Raw genomic sequence first — 17,359 nt, forward strand, 5'->3', positions numbered from 1 at the left:
TGCGCGATAGTCTGTCTGCGAACCGCCAAAACGTCTAGCTTCGGCGGCGTGCGGTCGAAATAGTGTTCCCACACAGTCCAAATTGCAATGCTTTCTCATATGTTCCGATTAATACGTGGTTAGTATGGGCTACGAATTTGTTCTTTCAAATCCATTCATTTCACATTTCTCCACCTACTCTCGCTATCCCACAAAGTTTCACTCATAAATCTTCTAAGCCATCACAATGAAGCTCACGCCGGTCATCGCAGCGGCCATTCTGGCATACACGTAAGTGTCATTACATGAACCTTTGAGCTCAATATATGCTGATCATGCTTTCCAGTGCCAGAGCAGTACCAATCAAGCAACCTATGATCCACAATTCCAATAACACCAGAAGTAATCAGACGGAGCGCACTGCAACAGTGGTAGGAATTGGCCCAGTTCCAGTCGTCGTCACTTTCAATGGATTTTTGAGACCTGAATATGACTTTGGGGCGTCATCTTCGACAGGCGACGCTCCAAAAGACAGCGCCGAGTATCCTAAATACCACCCTATCAATCTGGGCGGTCACGGCCCTGTGATTCCTCCAAATGGTCTTCCATCAAGCGACCACCAAGGCAGAGTAAGCTTTCCAAATATAACTGATCTAAAACTGGACGAGAAGCCTTCATTAAAAATGCTGTCTTCTCGCGCAGCCATGTGGAAGCCGACAGAGATAGACAACTATCATGAAGGTGTCAAGATCGACATCAAGAACAGTATCTCCGAACTCCAAGACAAGCTTGACTACCTGAACAAAAGTGGTCATCTTACCGTCGACCGGGCGAATAAAGAAATCGATAATCTTTCCAAAGTCATTGCCGCTCGCCTTAGGATTAATTTTGTCACCAATCCCCCAGCATTTGATGAGATGCTTTCTACTCTCCAGAATCACGTCATCTCTGAGATCAAGACTCGAGCTCAAGACCCTAATATCAATGATCCGTTGAATGAGACGCAGCAAGCAGATCAAGATGCCCTCTTGGCCAATCTGCACGCACACTACATTCTTGAGGGACTCCAGGAGAAGATTGTACTTCTCGCCAAATCTCACAAACTCACTGAAAGACTTGGCAGTCTCAGTATTGGACAAGCTCGCCAGATGATCAAGAACACTCCCAGTATGTCAGATAAAGATTCCGAGTTCTGCGAACTGCAACTCAAGGCAATCGAGAAGGCGGCGAGAACCATGATACAGAAGAAGCTAGTCAACTTTCCAGCTTCGGTAGTGGCACCCATTCAGAATCCGATCAAATCCGGTTTTAAAGTCCCTGGTGAGGATCTCCCAGACAAAGTCTCCGAGACCGTGCAGGAAGGTCTCAATAAGCGAGAATCCAACAGCCAAGACGAACCTATCCAGAACTTCAATTCTGTCAACGATACAGCAGTTCCTACAGCAACTGACGAGCACGGAGAGGTCCTATTCTGGGTCGATTATGGTGCCCCGGAATGTATGAAGTACATTCTTGATGACGATTTGGATCTGGAGAAGGTGGATTTGTTCGAGGCTTGCCAGGCGAAAGCTGCACCTGAAATCTCAGACGCGACTGAAAACTCCGAGACAGAGCAATCTACAGACGCCATAGCGGACCCAGAAGGGATGCTTGAGCCAAGAGGTATCAAAAAGCATATGTATGAGATAGAGGAGGATGGAGATGAGTGGGGAAGGAAGAAACTGATCAAGGAAACCGGGGTTGAGAGATCCTCTTGAGGAAGTTACGGTGAAGTGGTGTGGAACGGAATTTTCTGGTGAAGGGGGATATTCTATTTGGTTACATTATAGATACTTCTCAGGTAGTCTGTTGCATGGCAATGTAGTAGAAGCCAACATTAAAGCAGGAACCCCTCAGCTCATATGGGCCAAAGTGCCAGATTCACAGACTTCAACTCGTACTGTACGTATTGTCATATATTGAGAATATCTGTGAGGCGAGAATTTGTTATATCGATTGGAAATCTACCCATTTCCCAGTGGTGGCGTTTCGAGAGGTCACCATCGCGGGGTAAATGCGGGGTCCACAACCCGTATCTGCCAAGACTCGCTTCCCTGAGTGAGGTAAACAAAGATTTTCTGGAGACTTAAATGCTATGATCTCACTAAAAGACATTCGTCTAGATTGAATGTCCAATAAATGATCTTAAAGTTTTCAACAACGCAATTCTCTTTAGATTCTAGGCTCAAAATCTATCAGATATCCAACGAAAGATCCATCGCAATGTAAAACGAACAGGGGTTGCTGACAGGTAAATCCAACCACACTTGTCCTTCAGTCTATGGCCAAGAAAGTCATCGCAGTCCCATAATCGTATCAAGTCATCTCATCCCATAGCATGGTATTATATCCAAGTCAATGCCAACCCCCGAACTCTCCGCAATCATTCCATTCCAATCACCAAAAGCCAATTTTGTAACTCGTTGGCCATTTCAACTCTCCACAATACCCTCCATCTCGGTCTGAGTCTCGACAATATTAGGAATTTCATGAGCAACTTCTTTCTTGCTGGCTCTATCTGCCTCGATGCGGTTCTCCTCCTCGCACCGAGGACAACCACAGCCATTGTCGAACCATTTACTAAGCCACGCACGCTTGGCTTCTCTGCCTCCCTCAACGGTATTATCTCCTCGTGGATTTCCGATATAAGAAATCGTCAACTGCTCTCCTTTCTTGATGTTGCGAGCAGCGAAACACCAGACTGCGCTGCATCCGGGTTGCAGATATCCTCCCTCTGGAGTCTCAAGCCAACTAATACCTACCTTGCCATCTGGGACAGCACCGTGCCAGGAGACATTTGGTTGGCATGAATGATTGAAGAAGAGATAGTTAGGGTTGATGCAAACCAGGTGCGCTTTTGTGCCAGCAAGCTCCGTCGTAGCCATGTTGGCATTATTCTCGATCCGCCAAAAGATCGTTTGAATCACTTCCTGACTCCAGTGAGGATCTGTATATATGTCAACCCCTAGCTGAAGTAGTATCCGAGTAGGTGCAACAACATTCGTGAAGTACAGCCATTGGTGACCTGCGTCGTACTGGCTCAGTATCTTGCCCTCGGGGGGATAATTGGCAGACATTCGAGCGATTAGAGGATGTTGAAGAGGGTGGACTTTGGATGTACGAATGTCCGCGAGAACCACCGCGACGATTCTGAGGAAGTTGACAGACTTCCAATGTGTGGGAGCTCCTGAAGTCTTGCCTACTTTGATCACTTCGTAGAGCCAATCAAAGTCATGACCACAGAGCACCTTGTGATATCCCTTGGCAGCGCTCTCATAGCATTCGTGAGAGCAGTAGACAACCTTGCCACAGCATGAAGGCTTTTCCATTTCATGAACGAGTCCGTAAGGTGGCTTTAGACTGCCTTGGCAGGCATCACAATGTTCGAGTCTGCTAGAAGGCACACTGGATACACCTGTGACAGTCTTATCCAACATCACCAACTTGCCTGCTTCAATATCTTGAGTGGCGAAGATTCCAAGAGGACCAACGTCTTGTCCTTCTTTGATGACACGTGGCTTGGCGTCTCCAAAACTGACCGGTCTGACTTCAGAGCTAATGCCCTCAAACGTTTTGTTGGATTGTCGTAGAACTTTTGGTGTCCGTTTGTACAAGTCTTGATCCATCCAAGGATACTTCTTCTGGTAGATCTTACCCATTCTTGAAGCTTCGATCATGTCTGCTTTCTTCAATTCTTCCTCATCCTGAACTTCCACGTACGCTTGCCTTCGGTCTTTGAATGCTCCTTTCAACTCGTGTTCAAGTTGTCTGAGCTCCAAGTCTTCGGGGTATAGCTTTTGAGCAGTTTTGGCAATCCTCAGACCTTCCCAATTGGCACCAGTTCCAAGCATACCGGCGAGCAGCATATGATAAGCTTGGCGATGAAGTTGTTGCAGCTCGTCTTGGATGGAGTAGAGTCCAAGTCCATTGAACTTTGTAGAAATCATACGTCGTGTGAAGATGTCGAGCTCTTGGAAGGCTGAAGATCCTTGTGTGCCTGCGATGTTGTTGCTAGAGGTTGGAAGAGATGAGCCGGTGATTCTCATGGCTGCCTCTATGAGGAGGATGGCACGGTGAGCATTTCCAACGGCAATATCCGAGAATCCAAGTTTTCCATGTACGCCGCTTAGAAGAAGAAGTGGCACTGGGTCGTAGGGAGAGTAAGTCGTGCCCTGAGCAACAGCGTCTCGGTACGCGATGACTTGGTCCAGACCACCCTATGCAGTTAGTCACAATTTCTTGTGGGGTGAAAACGAGCCTTACAGTTCTTTGTAGCTCCAATAGAGGCTCCAAGTAGAATTGGCTCGTACCCAGCCATTCAGCCCGAACATCACACTCTGCAGTGTCCTTGACAGTGTCACTGTTGGCAGAAACTTCTACCTCTGGGCCTCCATTTCTACTAGCTTTCACATCGAAAGTATTCATATCGTCGCTGCTGACATCCTCCATAGTCAGATCAGAGATGCTGTGGACTATGTGTCCAGGGGACCAAGCCTGACTTGGAGATTGGAGGTCAATTTGATTCTTCTCATCGTAGAGGCAAGCAAACGCAATCTGCAATTTCTGTTTATTCGACAAACGCGTGCTCCCCCTCCGTGGAGGCTTGATGGTGATTGGAGATTTTATTTCCTCAGAAATCATTGGAGTATCGTCATCCCTATCGCTGTCAGGGGTGAAGTGGACAGGTGTTTGTGGTGTTTGGGCCATGGCTTATTGGGGTGTGAGTTTGTCCGATGTATGCAGGAAACCGGATGTGTTGTGCTCAAAGTTGATTGGGACTGCTTGATGATCTATGAAAATGAAAGAAATTAATTTCCAGGCGAATCATGTTAAGCTGTTTGTTGAAAACTGAATTCGGATGTTGATTCATGAAGAAATGAAGAGCTTGTATACCTCGCTCGAGGGTGGAAGTGAATCTTCGACCAATAAGTTGGGAACAGATCTATCAAGACCGAATTTTCAAAAATGGGTTCGACGGGATGAGATTGATAAAGTGGTAAAGTGTTTGGATGAGCAAGAATGAGTAGTTCAAGTATCCAACAGTTTAAAAAAGTTGGAAATGGTAATATGTTTGGAGCGCTAGCAAAGTGAAAGCAATCTTATGGAGTTGTAAAAAGACATTTGCCAGAATAGGTAAGGATTGTGTGCTTGAATAAAGATAGTCTTGTTTTGGAGGAGGAGTCGAGGACGATTCTGCGAAGTACCAGTTGGGGCGTTGATGTTGAGGTTTGGAGCGACCGTGGTTGAAAGTTGGCCGAGGAGGGTCTGCTTGAGGATTATATACTGGCGAGACGTAGAATAATGTTCCAATTAAAGGAGTGAATACACGGCAGAGAAAAGAATAGCCACAGGTCATGTTGCTACCCTGCCCACAATATTTGCTTCGCTGTGCCCTTTACATTCACTTTTGTGATGAAATGACCAAGTGAAACAAAATTATTTCTCATTTAGAGCTACTCAAATGAAACGGAAAGGCTATTTGAAGAGAAAATATGGCCAGTACTTTAATAAGAAACGAAGTAATATCACCTGCTGAGCGATATATATATATACTCTTTTTCACTAACTGCAAAGTCTTATCTCAATAATCTCGTGCTTCTCTTGCACCAAATTTCTCGATCCTTGCTGGATGTGGAAGGGCCTGCTTTACATGAAGCACAAAGTTGGAATTGTAAGGTCAACTAAGATTCACTGTGGTTGCGAGTCTCCGGGTAACTGCTCCCGAAGCCATGCCATTTATTTAGACGCCTGTCAAATATAACTGATCCCAAGAAATGTCTAGTAGCTCGAAAAGATCTATATATCTAGACAGCTTGATTTTGCACCTCTACAGATGCCCTTGATCTCGAACATCTGACACCCACCAACACCCGCTCCACGGCCCAGGTTTTTGGCCCATTGAAAGAGAAATCAGCAAAATACCGTTCAATAATCAGGACGATTTCTAGTAGATGCACCAGGAGTCGGATAAAGCTGTGAGATAATCTGGTATTTGAGAGACTCAGGCGCAGTTGCTATCCTAGGTTGACTGGAGGAGAGTCTCAGGGACGCCAAGACAGGTTGGTGGGATGACTCAATGGAAGGTACGTCCGGTCCAGAAATTGAACAGTTGACAGCTTAGTCCGCTATGAACCTGTACTTGGAATAGTAAACTCCAAATCCTCAAGATTCACGATGATGGGCACACAAATCTCGAGCTATGATCATTTGCTGTTCGCAAGCGTATTTCTCCTTGTCAGTTCCGCCAGAGCGATCTCGTCGCAGTATCTATCCCGTGCATCTTTCTTCCCATCATAATTTTCCAAAGCACCAAGTCTCAAAGCTGCTTTTTGGACGTACTTCGTTTCTCCCAGAGCATCCTGGGCTTGAAATGGTGGTTTTCCACTCGACAGGAACCAGAACCTCAGTCCACTGTCCATGGTGTCTCGAGATAAAATTAAATTGATTGGTTTATTTTTGGTACTGAATGATGCTCTGACTTTAGAATGGTTAAAATTTCGATTTCTTCCTGGGAGAAAGATCCATCCTCTAATGCCTTGCCAGGCATACCTTTGTTCCAGCAAAGCGTCTTGGCGAGGTCAACAAAGGACGCGAGCTTAACCGAGAGCCGAATTAGTAGCTCAATACTCTTTCTTACCTGTCAGTACCCTAAAGGGCAGCGATCGAACCTCTAGCAGTTACTAAGCCAATAGATTATATTGAAGATCATCAAGAATGGGAAAACTGTTCAAGTAAAGAGGGAAGTGAGAAATGTTGACATCGGGATAAGCGAGACTTGGCAAGGATCTGAGATTATTGCTCTAAGACGTCAACGTGCTCTGAAATATCCGTGTGAGTATGAAATATGGTTTATAAATCATTTAATCGTTTTTAATGCATGCATAGCAGCTTGTGAGAGCGTGCCTTCAAAATTTTCGAGTTCCAGCCTCATACCTCATTTATGCTGGTCCGTTAACCCACGGCGCCTGCCATGACCACTCTCCACACATCATAAAAACAAGCCATCATCCTCCCCAAGAACATCCGGAGAAATTATTGATATAAATCAGATCAGCTCAAAGTCCACTCATCTCCCTCGCCCGCTTCTCTCTCCGCTTCTTCTCCTTCTGACTCACCCCCCGATCAACCCTCATCACAACGTTCGGGCTCTCAACATCCCTCAACCCATTTCCTTGCATAATACTCTCAACCTTTTTCTTTGGCCGAACTATGTTCAAACCCCAGTGCGTACCGCATTCTTTTTTACCGCCTCGGTTGCAGTGGAGATGATGGTGGATGGTGAAGGACTCGGCTTCATTACAGACTTCTTTGTCAATATTGCACCAGCGACAGTTCTGAGATGTATGAGTGAGATTTGCTTCCGTGGGGCATGTGAAATTAGAGTTTGGGGAGGGAGGGATTGCTTACGCTGTAGCCGAGTCGAGCCCTACGTTCAGAGTTGCTGAACATGCAATGCTTGAAGAATCTACCGCATCCATCACATTCCCTGATGAGGCAAAGTCAGCAATACCAAATTCCCCACAGAAGAGCATTTGAGTCAAGCTTAGAGGACTTAGGCTTGGGACTCACTTTTGAAAGACCTTCGTCCAAGCAACCGATGAATGTAAATCCAAGATCTCATCTTTATGATCAATGCACCACTGTATCGTCTTATCACCTCTCGGGTTGAGATATTCATTCAAGGTCTCTTCCTCAGTCTTCTCAACTGTGCCATTCTCATCGCAACTCTCGCCAGTCTCTATCGCGATTTCGACGTCAGCCGGCTTGGTTTTCTCTCTACTTTCAGTAGGGTTAGAATTTTCGGCGTGGGTTGAGACATGTGAGTCGACGAATCCTTCTGGCTCAATAGGGCCATCGAGTGAAAGATCTTGAACCTCAAGGAGTGAATCGGCGATTTCAGGGATTAAAGGTGGAGGAATGGCGGGGTTCGTCTTGACTCCAAACTTAGATTTCTTGGTTGGAGAAGGAGGGGGCGGGGCAGCAACGATTGAAGCCCAAGTCATTTTGACGAGTCTGGGTGTGAGATTGTAGAAATGAGAAGCAATCGATATGTGTAAAAGTGACCCCACATCAATGGTCTGTTCCTGAAGCAAAGGTGGGTGAAAATTTGTTCGTGGTTTTGTTGTGCATAAAGAACGAAATCGTAAAAAGATTGAGGTGATCAAGTAAGTGTGGTAGCAATATTGAGATGATTCAATAGGGTCTGAGCTCGCGGAATAGTAGGCAGAAGTCTGTGTTTTGACCCAAATTGATTGTCCTCGCTAAGAGGCACTAAAACAGACTAGCTTCTGCCTTACAAAGTTGACGAGTGAAGAAGTTCACTCCTCGCTGCCTCGCTACGCTTCGTTGCAGAGCATGAGTACTTGGTACAGGCTCACAAGGCACCGAGTTAGACGGGTCGAAAGATAGAAGAAATACTCGGGAAACTCTCATATCACATCCTGTACGTATTCAAAGTACCCAGGATACTCTAGTTCTGCATCACCAAAGTCCTCTCCGAGTTCACCAAATCTCCAAAATTACCAAAATGACCTGTTTCATCATGTATTTCTCACTCCACAAAAGTCCAAGCCTCCAAATCCATAAAACTCAACACTAATCATACTCAATACTCAGCTCTGGCTCTTTCCTCAGCATTCGCCTTCTTCCTCTCCTTCTGACTCATCTTATTCTCTACAACCTTGAACTCCACCTCCGGAGCCGCGATACCGTTCAGACCCGTCTCTTTGACTACTTTCTTGGGAGCAGGTTCCTGCCGAACGAGTGACATAGATCCTCGACCGCACTCCTTCTTTCCCCCGCGATTGCAGTAAATGGATATGGATGTGTATGCTGAATTGGTCGATTTCAGTGGACATGCCCTTGTCGAGTTGACACCAACGGCAGGCCTGTTTGGGAGTTTATGCTAGTTGATTCGTCGATGACAGGAAACCTGATCTCCATGTTTTGAAGCAGGGGGAGGGAGAGGGATATGGAAGAGGGAAGAGTGAGAGAAGTAGGAGGACTTACGGTATACCCATGACAGCCTTTTCTTTCCGTCTTACTGAACATACAGTGCTTGTACCAGCGATCACACGAGTCGCATTACCTATATCCCCACCGAGAAAGTCAGTACCTTGGCAAGGCAATCTCCCCTCAAGTGCAAAAACTTACAGCTGGCACACCTTCGTCTCTACCAATGAAGAGTGCAAATCTAGAATGGTTTCCTTATCGAGACAGGACTTTATTGCTGGGTTGCCCTTTGGGTTGTAGTAGTCAGATTCATCTGTCTCCTCCGGGGCCATTCGGGTGCCGGATTCGAGGCCATCTAGACCATCTAGACCATTGTTTCCACATCCACATTCGAGTGGAACTAGAACCTGCTGATCTTCCGCGTGGGAGAAGACGTCAATAGTCTTGTTGGTGAGAGACATTTTCTTGTTTGTTGTTGCAAAGGGACTAATTGAATATGTAGAGTTGTGAAGTGTTTAAAAGCGCTTTGGTGTTGTGTAGTAGATTGTGCTTCTTCGCAGATTGTAGAAGATTGCAAGTGTGTCGTATGTAGAATACTGGAAGCGCTTGAAATTTAATACGTTCTCCACGAGTTATTATCAAAGATATCAAAAAAACCTCAAAGCACAGCTTTCTCGTTCCTGATCCCTATATACATATAAAATATCCACTCCCTCCCCTCGCGTCGTCCTTCTGCTCCTTCTCTACTACACCAAGTGACATTTCCAAAACAGCTTAGTTTCTGTCGTGTGTCGCTCAATTTAAATCAACACACTTCATCTTGTCGTTGAACAGTGACAAGATATTTGATCAACCTATAAGATTGATTATCTTGTTCTCTCTCAGCTAGCTAGGGACTTGACATAGCTAGCTTTCTTCACAGTCCGAGTCCAAATCCACCTCCCCTTCTCAAATAGATGCAACGAATGCCTCCACATGAAAGCCACTTCACGTTCATAGGTAAATGAATCGCTCACTAGCCACAAACTAGGGTGTAGACAGTGCAGACGCATCGCATGGTGCTCCTTCCCTAGGACGGCTACAACTCTCACTCACACTCCCACTCAAGCAAGGACTCTCTACCAATCACCGAAACTCTCTCGTAAAAGGTTCCCTCTCATTCCACTACATACCTCACCCCTCTCCCTTTTTCTCACCTTCCTACCAACCAGATTGACAAATACCCAGAAGTTTCTACATATACCAACCAATTCTTTCCACGCCTTAATATCTCAACTCCTACGAAAGTAATCCATCCCATCATAGGCTCCCCGCCAAGACCTTGACAATAAACTATGTCTTTATCTTTTATATAATATCCAGAAGCTGTGAGAGCGCTGCTACTCTCTTTGTTTCTTGATACTTGTAGTCTCAAGGGGTAGGTAGCTACCTATGTACCTATTCGATCATGTGTCGTTATACGAGATGGGCATGACTACCCGGGTATGTATCCACCAATTCACACGGGCTATTGGGACCTACCATTTCGAGAGGCAAATGGCACGGGTCCTATTCACTAAAGCACTTATGATACTGGCTGGCATCTTTCTTGCCATATGATTTTATTACTTGAAGCTCTTGATTGATTGACTGGTTGACTGTTCCCATCCCCACTATAATCCACCACATTCGATGCAAGTCCAGCACAAACAACCAGCAACAAAACATCTCTTATTGTCATACACTGTGCCCAGACAACCGATCTAGCAAGCCAACAAGCAAAGCAATCCATCCGTCACTGAACAACTATCAACAAACAAACATGAAACAGCTTATCCACAGCACACATGAACAAGCATGCAACAGTACTCCCCCATCTCTAAAGTTCCATCCGACAATCCCTTCCGTCCATAAAATGCAAGCAGCTCAGTGATGCTAAGTAGTGAGATGTTCTTTTGCCGGGTAGTAAATCATAGTACAAACAAGTGTAAGAAGCGTACACGTACACGTCCAGCCAGGAGAACAGACCAAAACCACCATCCGGCGAATTCCAGTTGTCGATCATAGTCTTGGTCTAGCTCCCAGGAGGATGAAAGAATGCGAGAAATGAAAACAACGCGCGCAGCAGAAGCAAAAAGAAGAAGCAAATCCTCTAAACGCCAGCAGTGGGGATCGTACCAACGCCAGAAGCAGATATCCCACACATTTCCATTCCATGCGTGATGCAAGGAAGAACGCCATTTTACGCCATGCCAGAACTCCACTGTATATGTCATCAGAGCTCGCATATTCAAGGCCCGTCCAGGAACATGTCCATATCTTCATCCATCTCCCACTTGGCGGTAGACATATCCTTGTCCAGAGATCTCTTCTCTCCCTTGGGCCCTTCGTCTCCATCCTCTTGGTTGGTGAGCTCATCGAACATGCGGGAAACGCCTTGACTGCTTCCGACAATGTTATCGCGTAGTGGACTGTCGCTTCCAGACGCTCCGAGTGCGACGGAATCTAGTCTGCCGAAAGCTGAATCGTTGAAGATGCCTGGCTGCCTGCCTCCGGAAAATCCAGGACTTTGCAATCCGCCATGTAAGAATGCATGAGGCGCAAATGCCGGAGATGCATTGTTCTGCGGACTCATGCTGAAGTGAGAGTCTTGCATACCAGGAAAACCTCCATAGTGACTTGGATGAGCATGATCGTGGCCAGATGGCAGGCCAGACAGAGTTGGGCCGCCATGAGGGTGCATCGTTGCCGATGGAGGGAAGGAATGAGACGTCGGTGTACCAGAGTCTGAACGACCAGGTGCGGGTTGAAGTGGTGGAGGACGTGAAGATGAAGGTTCGCTAGACTTTCGGTTCTTGAAATTATGCGCCTTAGTTCTGTAAGCTGGCGGGAGAGCTTCTGGATCATCGACACCATGTTGAGCCATCAGCTTTTGTAGCTTGGTAGGGCGTGGCTTTCGAGTTGACTTAGAAGCATCAAGGATCGGCGGTGCCTCTGGAGCAACAGGAGACCATCTGTGAAGCTCTTGTCGGAAGAAATTGGTCTCGAATGCCAGAAGAATTTCGGCACCTTCAATCTTGCGGAGATAGAATCGCTGTGTTTCACATTCATCAGCTGTTGCCATGACAGGATTGCAAAACGGTGCCACATGAGTGCGGAACTCCTGGGCATTGTCGATAATCTTGGAAAGAATCTCCTCCTCGTCGGGCTGGAAGGGAAGGCCAGCAATCTCATCTTGCCAAGCTTGTAAATCTTCAAGCTTTGGTCGAGCAGCATCACGAGGAATGCGAACACGCCAATCGCAAATAGGGCAGGTGTATTTCTCATCGTCCTTGACCTTTCCACGAGCAATCTTCAAACATTTACCATGGTACCTAAATTGATTAGCCAAGGAAGCAGAGAATTTTGCGTAGAGTTGGGTTACCATTCGTGACATAATTCACACTCAATCATCATTCCAGCTTCAATTCGACGGCATATACAAAAAACTTCACGGAATCTTGGATCCTCCCAGCTGTGTAGCTTGGCATCCGCTGGACTTGGCTCTCGTGATGCTGGCTCGGCAGGCATGCGTGGCTTGTCTGAATTGATGTCGAAGCAGTCAACATTTCGTTCCAGGACATACTCCATATGTGACTTCAAAATGTGCAATGGCGCGTTTGCTTTGCCAAACAGCTTCTTGCCCTTTCGCATCCAATCTTCGTGGCGCTTTTGTTCTTTTTCTAGATCCAATGTACCATTAGGCTTGCTATTCAGCTCGGCGAGGTGTTCCATGGTCTCCCGAACCTCCGAATACTTGGGGCGCTTGGAGAAGTCCTCATTGCGGCTTCGCTCGTATAGTGATACAATCTGCCGATGAGCCTCGCGTTGCTTGTTCAGGATTTGATCAACGGCAGCTAGAGTCTCGGCAGACACTGGGAGCGCCGCGGCTTGGGCTTGAGCGGAAAGGGCTTCCAGCTGGGGATAGTGGACAAGCTCAGCATTGACAAGTTCTTTGGCCTTAGTTTCCCATGCCAAACCAGCAGATCTTTGCTCCTTGTAATGATTCAAGTAGTCGTTGTATTCAGGAATCTCGAGCTTCTCGCCTTCCTCAATGATCTCTTGGACCTCATTGAGACTGAGAGGAACGCCACGATTGGCCCGAGCACGGTCATTCCATTTCATCTGCTGAACAATCTTGTCAAGCTCCTCAACCTCAGGCATGTCGACATTGAAAGAGCGGCCAAGCTCCAAGAGTTCTTCGAACTCTTGTGTCTTCCGCAGAATGACATTCTTGGTTGCTTCTTGAGCATCTTGGCGGAACTGCTTGATGGCAGCAGCGCGTTCCGTCAATTGCGTGATCTCGGAGCATTCGAAACCAATCTTTTCGGCTTGGTCGAGGAGCTTCATGATGTTGTCAACTTTTCGAAATTCGCGATCGCGTTCCTCCATTTCAGCAGCTTTGCTACCCTTGCGCCAGGCCTTTTCGTTCTTTCGTCGATTCTGTTGCTTGCGCACGATGTAGTTCGTAGCCTCGTCAACCCATTCATTGCAGCGCTCTACAAACGCTTTGAGACCTGGCAAGCGATCTAGCTCGTAAGGAATCTTCTCGCCCTCATTGACCAAGGTGCGCATGACTTTCAAAGACGGCTGAGCACTTTCTTCGAGTGCCCTTTCGACTTTGGCTTCCCACAATTCAGGTACTTGAGCTTTGTCAGCGACCTTTTTGCAGATTGCATCGATGGCTTCCGCAGTGCGTCGGTAGTGAAGCGTGTGGTTATTCCCAGCGTACCGTAGCTCCTCTAGTTGGTCACAGCATTCGTAATTTCCAGCATGAAGAACACACATGACCTTGCCGCTTGTATTGCACTTGAATCTCGTGATATATGCGTATGCCTTGCAATACACACATTGATATTCCTCTTCCGGAACATCCTCTTCGTCAATGGTGAAGCCTATCTGACAGCGGGGGCCAGCACCTTCAATTTCGTCCATGATGACGCATGGACCTTCATGATGCTCCTTGTGCTTGTCGACAAACTGCTTCCGACGAGCAGTTTCGCGCTCTCGCATTCGCTCCAGTGCCGGAGAAAGCCATTTGGCAGTAGAAATGGTAACACCACCAGTAGCAGCACCTTCTGCGGCAGTCCAAAGAAGCTCGTCGTGAGAGAAACAAGGTTGACGTCTGAATTGTTGCAATCGCTCGATACCAGCATCGCCTGAGGGCTCCCAATCATTTGGTGCAAAGTTTACAGCTTCATTGAAGTTGAAACCGTGGTTGAAACCTGCATGATAGGCCTGGGGAAATGTGACAACAAATTGACCAGCTCTTTGATCGAGAGCGTAGACCCGAACACCAGCCTTGTTCAGTTGCTCAGGGGTAAGGAGTGTAACAAGCTGGAAGAGCAGGTCAGGTTGAGTCTCGAAGAGCTCAGGTACAGCGTCACGCATGGCCTGCTCAAATTTCTCGGCATCCTCTCCAGGAATCCCATACCAAGTCTTCGTGGAACCGAAATGCTGATAGTTTGCCGAGTACGCATAGTGGTCCTCGTTGTGCCAACAGAAGGTAGAGAAGATCATGCCAACATACAACCAAGGAACAGTCATGCCAGAGATATCGGATTTGATGTGGCGGAACAGGGAGTCGGCATGGATTGGCAGGATGTTCAGATTCCAAGGGTCCGTTGAATATGGGTCCTGGGGATTCTTCTCGATCGTTGGAAATCCGCTTCCGTGAGTAGTGGAATGAATGTCGGCACCGTACTCTACTTCGACCGTCTCCTCCAGACTAGCAACAAGCCGCCAAAATTCTCTTTCAATGTCGTCCTCGGTGACCGGTCTTGGACAGTTTAAAACAGGGTCAAAAGGCATCTTGCTGTGAAAGTAACCCTCCTTGAAGTCTGCAGCTTTCTCCTGGAATCCCTTGAGAGAGTATATTCCACCTTCCTCAAAGCCAAATTGTCCGTCGCCAACAAGACATCTGGGGCAGTGCCAATCATAGTCCGGCTTGTGGGTTACCTGCGGATCAAGGCAGTACATGTGATAACCATGATCACATGATTCGCAGATCAATAGATTTCCCAGATCATCATTCTTTCCACAATGCTCACACTTCTGGACAGGGTCTAAGCTTAGATCTTGGGGATAAATAGTAGTAGTAGATGTGCTTACCTCACCCGGAGCGGATGAACCATGTTCGCCCGGAATTCTTGGCGGGGTAGGGCGGAACAAAGTCATGTGAGATCCAGCCACAGTTGGTACGGCATCTGCAAGGTTGGCATTAGCAGGGATGGACGATCGCCAATTGAAACCCAGGGAAGGAAGATTGCGGTGCGCATTGAGTGACATCCTTGACACCACATCATCGTAGGAAATAATGTTCCGGGAAGCCAGATCACATCAGATCATATCAGATAACAAAGAGAGTTTAACGTACCTTTCTTCAGGCGCTTACTTCGTCGTCCGCCATTTTCGCTGTCTTCTGGCTGACTGCTGCCCTTTCCTCGCGAGTCTAGGCTGTCGACACTCATTTGTCTCTTCAAGACTGGGTTGGACGTAAATCCGTTTACAACTGGTGCTGAGCTCAGGGCAGATGGCCTGTACTCAGGCGTACCCTTGGCAGAGGACAGAGGGCTGTCGAACGGGCGCCTATTCGGAGTAAAGCTGCTTTCTTCACGTTCTCTCCGGACGTTGACCGGTGTAAATGTCGCAGGGGCAGAATTGACAGGCGTGAAACCACCAGAATTGACTGGAGTAAATCCCGAGGCCATAGGCTGCTGTGTGGGCTGTGCCTGTGCAGGGGCTGGAGAATCTAGTCTTGGAATGTTCTTCAAGCCCTTCTCAAATTCGTCTTTCATCGAAGCATTGAGGGCATCTGAGGCGCGAATGGCTGGGGACTCTGCTCTGAGGCTCGAAGGTGTATGTTGATGTGATTTCTTCAGAGGAGAATTTGCCGGAGAAGGAGTGAGAGGTCCCCCATATTCATACTCCAACTGTTGATGAACACCAGGCTTTGCCAGTCGTAGATACTCCTCATAAGGGAAAAGCCATCTCTGGTAAGAGTTCTTCAAAGAGGTCGACAAAGAAGACATAATCTTGCCACTGTAGCCCAAATCTCTTCCAATTTCAGCCCATTTCTTCAGCTTGCATACCTTTTCAAATCCACCTCTGGTCTCGACGGCCTTCTTGAGTTTGTACAAGTCGAGGGGGCGCTTATCAACACTAGGAAATCGATTGAGGTTGGTTCCATATTGCTTGTGGAATTTGGCGAGTTGGTCAAGATATGTCAGATTTGCGCGAGTGCCTTATTCCCTGTTAATTGTGTCTTCGGTGGTGTGGCTGTTCTGAAATGTACTCACTTCCTTCAACAGAATTAAGCTCCTGCTTTCGGGTGCGGAAATGAAAGCGCTGTAAACAATTAGTAAACTGTGGCATCCTGAAACCCCTTCCACAATAAAGACATTGATAGGCAAGAAACACCGTCTTTCGCCCGGGGTTGTATCAAAGTATGGCATGTGTCCGTACCTCTGTGTCGATCGCAAAGTCTGGCTTCCACGAATCTGGCGGAATGATCTTGCAAATCCCATACTGACTGGCCTCCGGTGAAATCTTCTTCATATAAGCGAAAGGATCCTTGAATTCTTCCTCCGTCGGTCTGTATGTGGGAGCCTCTTGCAATTGATGCGGGCGTATCTTCTTGGTGGCCTCTCGGCTAGCAGTTGGTTGTCCCCTCCTCTCTACGCTGGACAAGTCAAGAGGCAAGCTCTTCATGGCACTGAGAGGCAGTGGAGCAGCGGCGGGATTGATCGCATTGCCATTTGGTCCTGGTTTGGTTCGACCAGAGGGTGTACTGCTGTTCGTTCCACTTGCCGGCGAGGCTCGCATGGTCGAGCTGGACGCCGTGGTGGCTGTTGGTACCTGCACCATGATGGCGGTATATGGGGTGGTTTTCGGATTACGTGAGGGTTTTCGCAGGTCGAATATCTATGGTATCGACATCGAAGAGGCGTATCTCGAGAGTGATGGTCGAGCCAGAGCGATATGTTGGCGACTCCGTCCTACTTTCCCCTCGTAATGGACCTGCCCTACCTCTCCCTCTGCCCACAACGATGACTAGACGCGCAGTATCAAACCCGCTTAGTGCATTCTACAGAACTCGCAGAGGTATTTATTTGTTGATCGATTCGACGTTGGGGAGGGATGATTCCGAAAGAGTGGTGTTGATAGTCGGGATATGCGTCGGAAGGAGGGAGGATGTTGAAGGGGTTTCGATATCTGAGTGCCCAGGTGGAGGGAGAAGCGGAAGTGGAAGTGGAAGTGGAAGTGGAAGTGGAAGTGGAAGTGGAAGTGGAAGTGGAAGTGGAAGTGGAAGTGGAAGTGGAAGTGGAAGTGGAAGTGGAAGTGGAAGTGGGTGTGGTTTGGGTCTGGCACA

The 17,359-nt window shown here is 47.4% G+C and overlaps 6 protein-coding genes across 6 annotated transcripts; 1 reads left to right on the top strand and 5 right to left on the bottom strand.

Moving 5' to 3' along the window:
* The first annotated feature begins 180 nt into the window (after positions 1-180).
* Positions 181-1,904, top strand: ONS95_012101 (uncharacterized protein). Its single transcript, XM_058505712.1, has 2 exons — positions 181-270; positions 326-1,904. Exons 1-2 carry the CDS (start codon positions 227-229, stop codon positions 1,734-1,736), a joined length of 1,455 nt encoding a protein of 484 aa, XP_058358235.1. The 5' UTR covers positions 181-226; the 3' UTR covers positions 1,737-1,904.
* Positions 1,905-2,450: 546 nt separating this feature from the next.
* Positions 2,451-4,725, bottom strand: ONS95_012102 (uncharacterized protein; the record flags this gene model as incomplete). The annotated part of the gene is made up of 2 exons (XM_058505713.1): positions 2,451-4,235; positions 4,282-4,725. The coding sequence occupies 2 exons, from the start codon at positions 4,723-4,725 to the stop codon at positions 2,451-2,453; spliced, it is 2,229 nt and encodes a 742-aa protein (XP_058358236.1).
* A 2,348-nt stretch (positions 4,726-7,073) lies between these two features.
* Positions 7,074-8,021, bottom strand: ONS95_012103 (uncharacterized protein; the record flags this gene model as incomplete). Its single annotated transcript, XM_058505714.1, has 3 exons — positions 7,074-7,352; positions 7,426-7,504; positions 7,588-8,021. The coding sequence occupies 3 exons, from the start codon at positions 8,019-8,021 to the stop codon at positions 7,074-7,076; spliced, it is 792 nt and encodes a 263-aa protein (XP_058358237.1).
* Positions 8,022-8,623: 602 nt separating this feature from the next.
* ONS95_012104 (uncharacterized protein) lies at positions 8,624-9,038 on the bottom strand (the record flags this gene model as incomplete). Its single annotated transcript, XM_058505715.1, has 2 exons — positions 8,624-8,906; positions 9,028-9,038. The coding sequence occupies 2 exons, from the start codon at positions 9,036-9,038 to the stop codon at positions 8,624-8,626; spliced, it is 294 nt and encodes a 97-aa protein (XP_058358238.1).
* Positions 9,039-9,086: 48 nt separating this feature from the next.
* Positions 9,087-9,431, bottom strand: ONS95_012105 (uncharacterized protein; the record flags this gene model as incomplete). Its single annotated transcript, XM_058505716.1, has 1 exon — positions 9,087-9,431. One exon carries the CDS (start codon positions 9,429-9,431, stop codon positions 9,168-9,170), a length of 264 nt encoding a protein of 87 aa, XP_058358239.1. The 3' UTR covers positions 9,087-9,167.
* Positions 9,432-10,473: 1,042 nt separating this feature from the next.
* ONS95_012106 (uncharacterized protein) lies at positions 10,474-16,231 on the bottom strand. The gene is made up of 3 exons (XM_058505717.1): positions 15,100-16,231; positions 12,374-15,042; positions 10,474-12,323 (listed from the first exon to the last, which is right to left on the bottom strand). Exons 1-3 carry the CDS (start codon positions 15,274-15,276, stop codon positions 11,240-11,242), a joined length of 3,930 nt encoding a protein of 1,309 aa, XP_058358240.1. The 5' UTR covers positions 15,277-16,231; the 3' UTR covers positions 10,474-11,239.
* Between the last annotated feature and the right edge of the window lie 1,128 nt (positions 16,232-17,359).

Source organism: Cadophora gregata (genome assembly GCF_030347475.1).
Source record: "Cadophora gregata isolate MNR1 chromosome Unknown scaffold_6, whole genome shotgun sequence".
Lineage (NCBI taxonomy): Eukaryota > Fungi > Ascomycota > Leotiomycetes > Helotiales > Ploettnerulaceae > Cadophora > Cadophora gregata.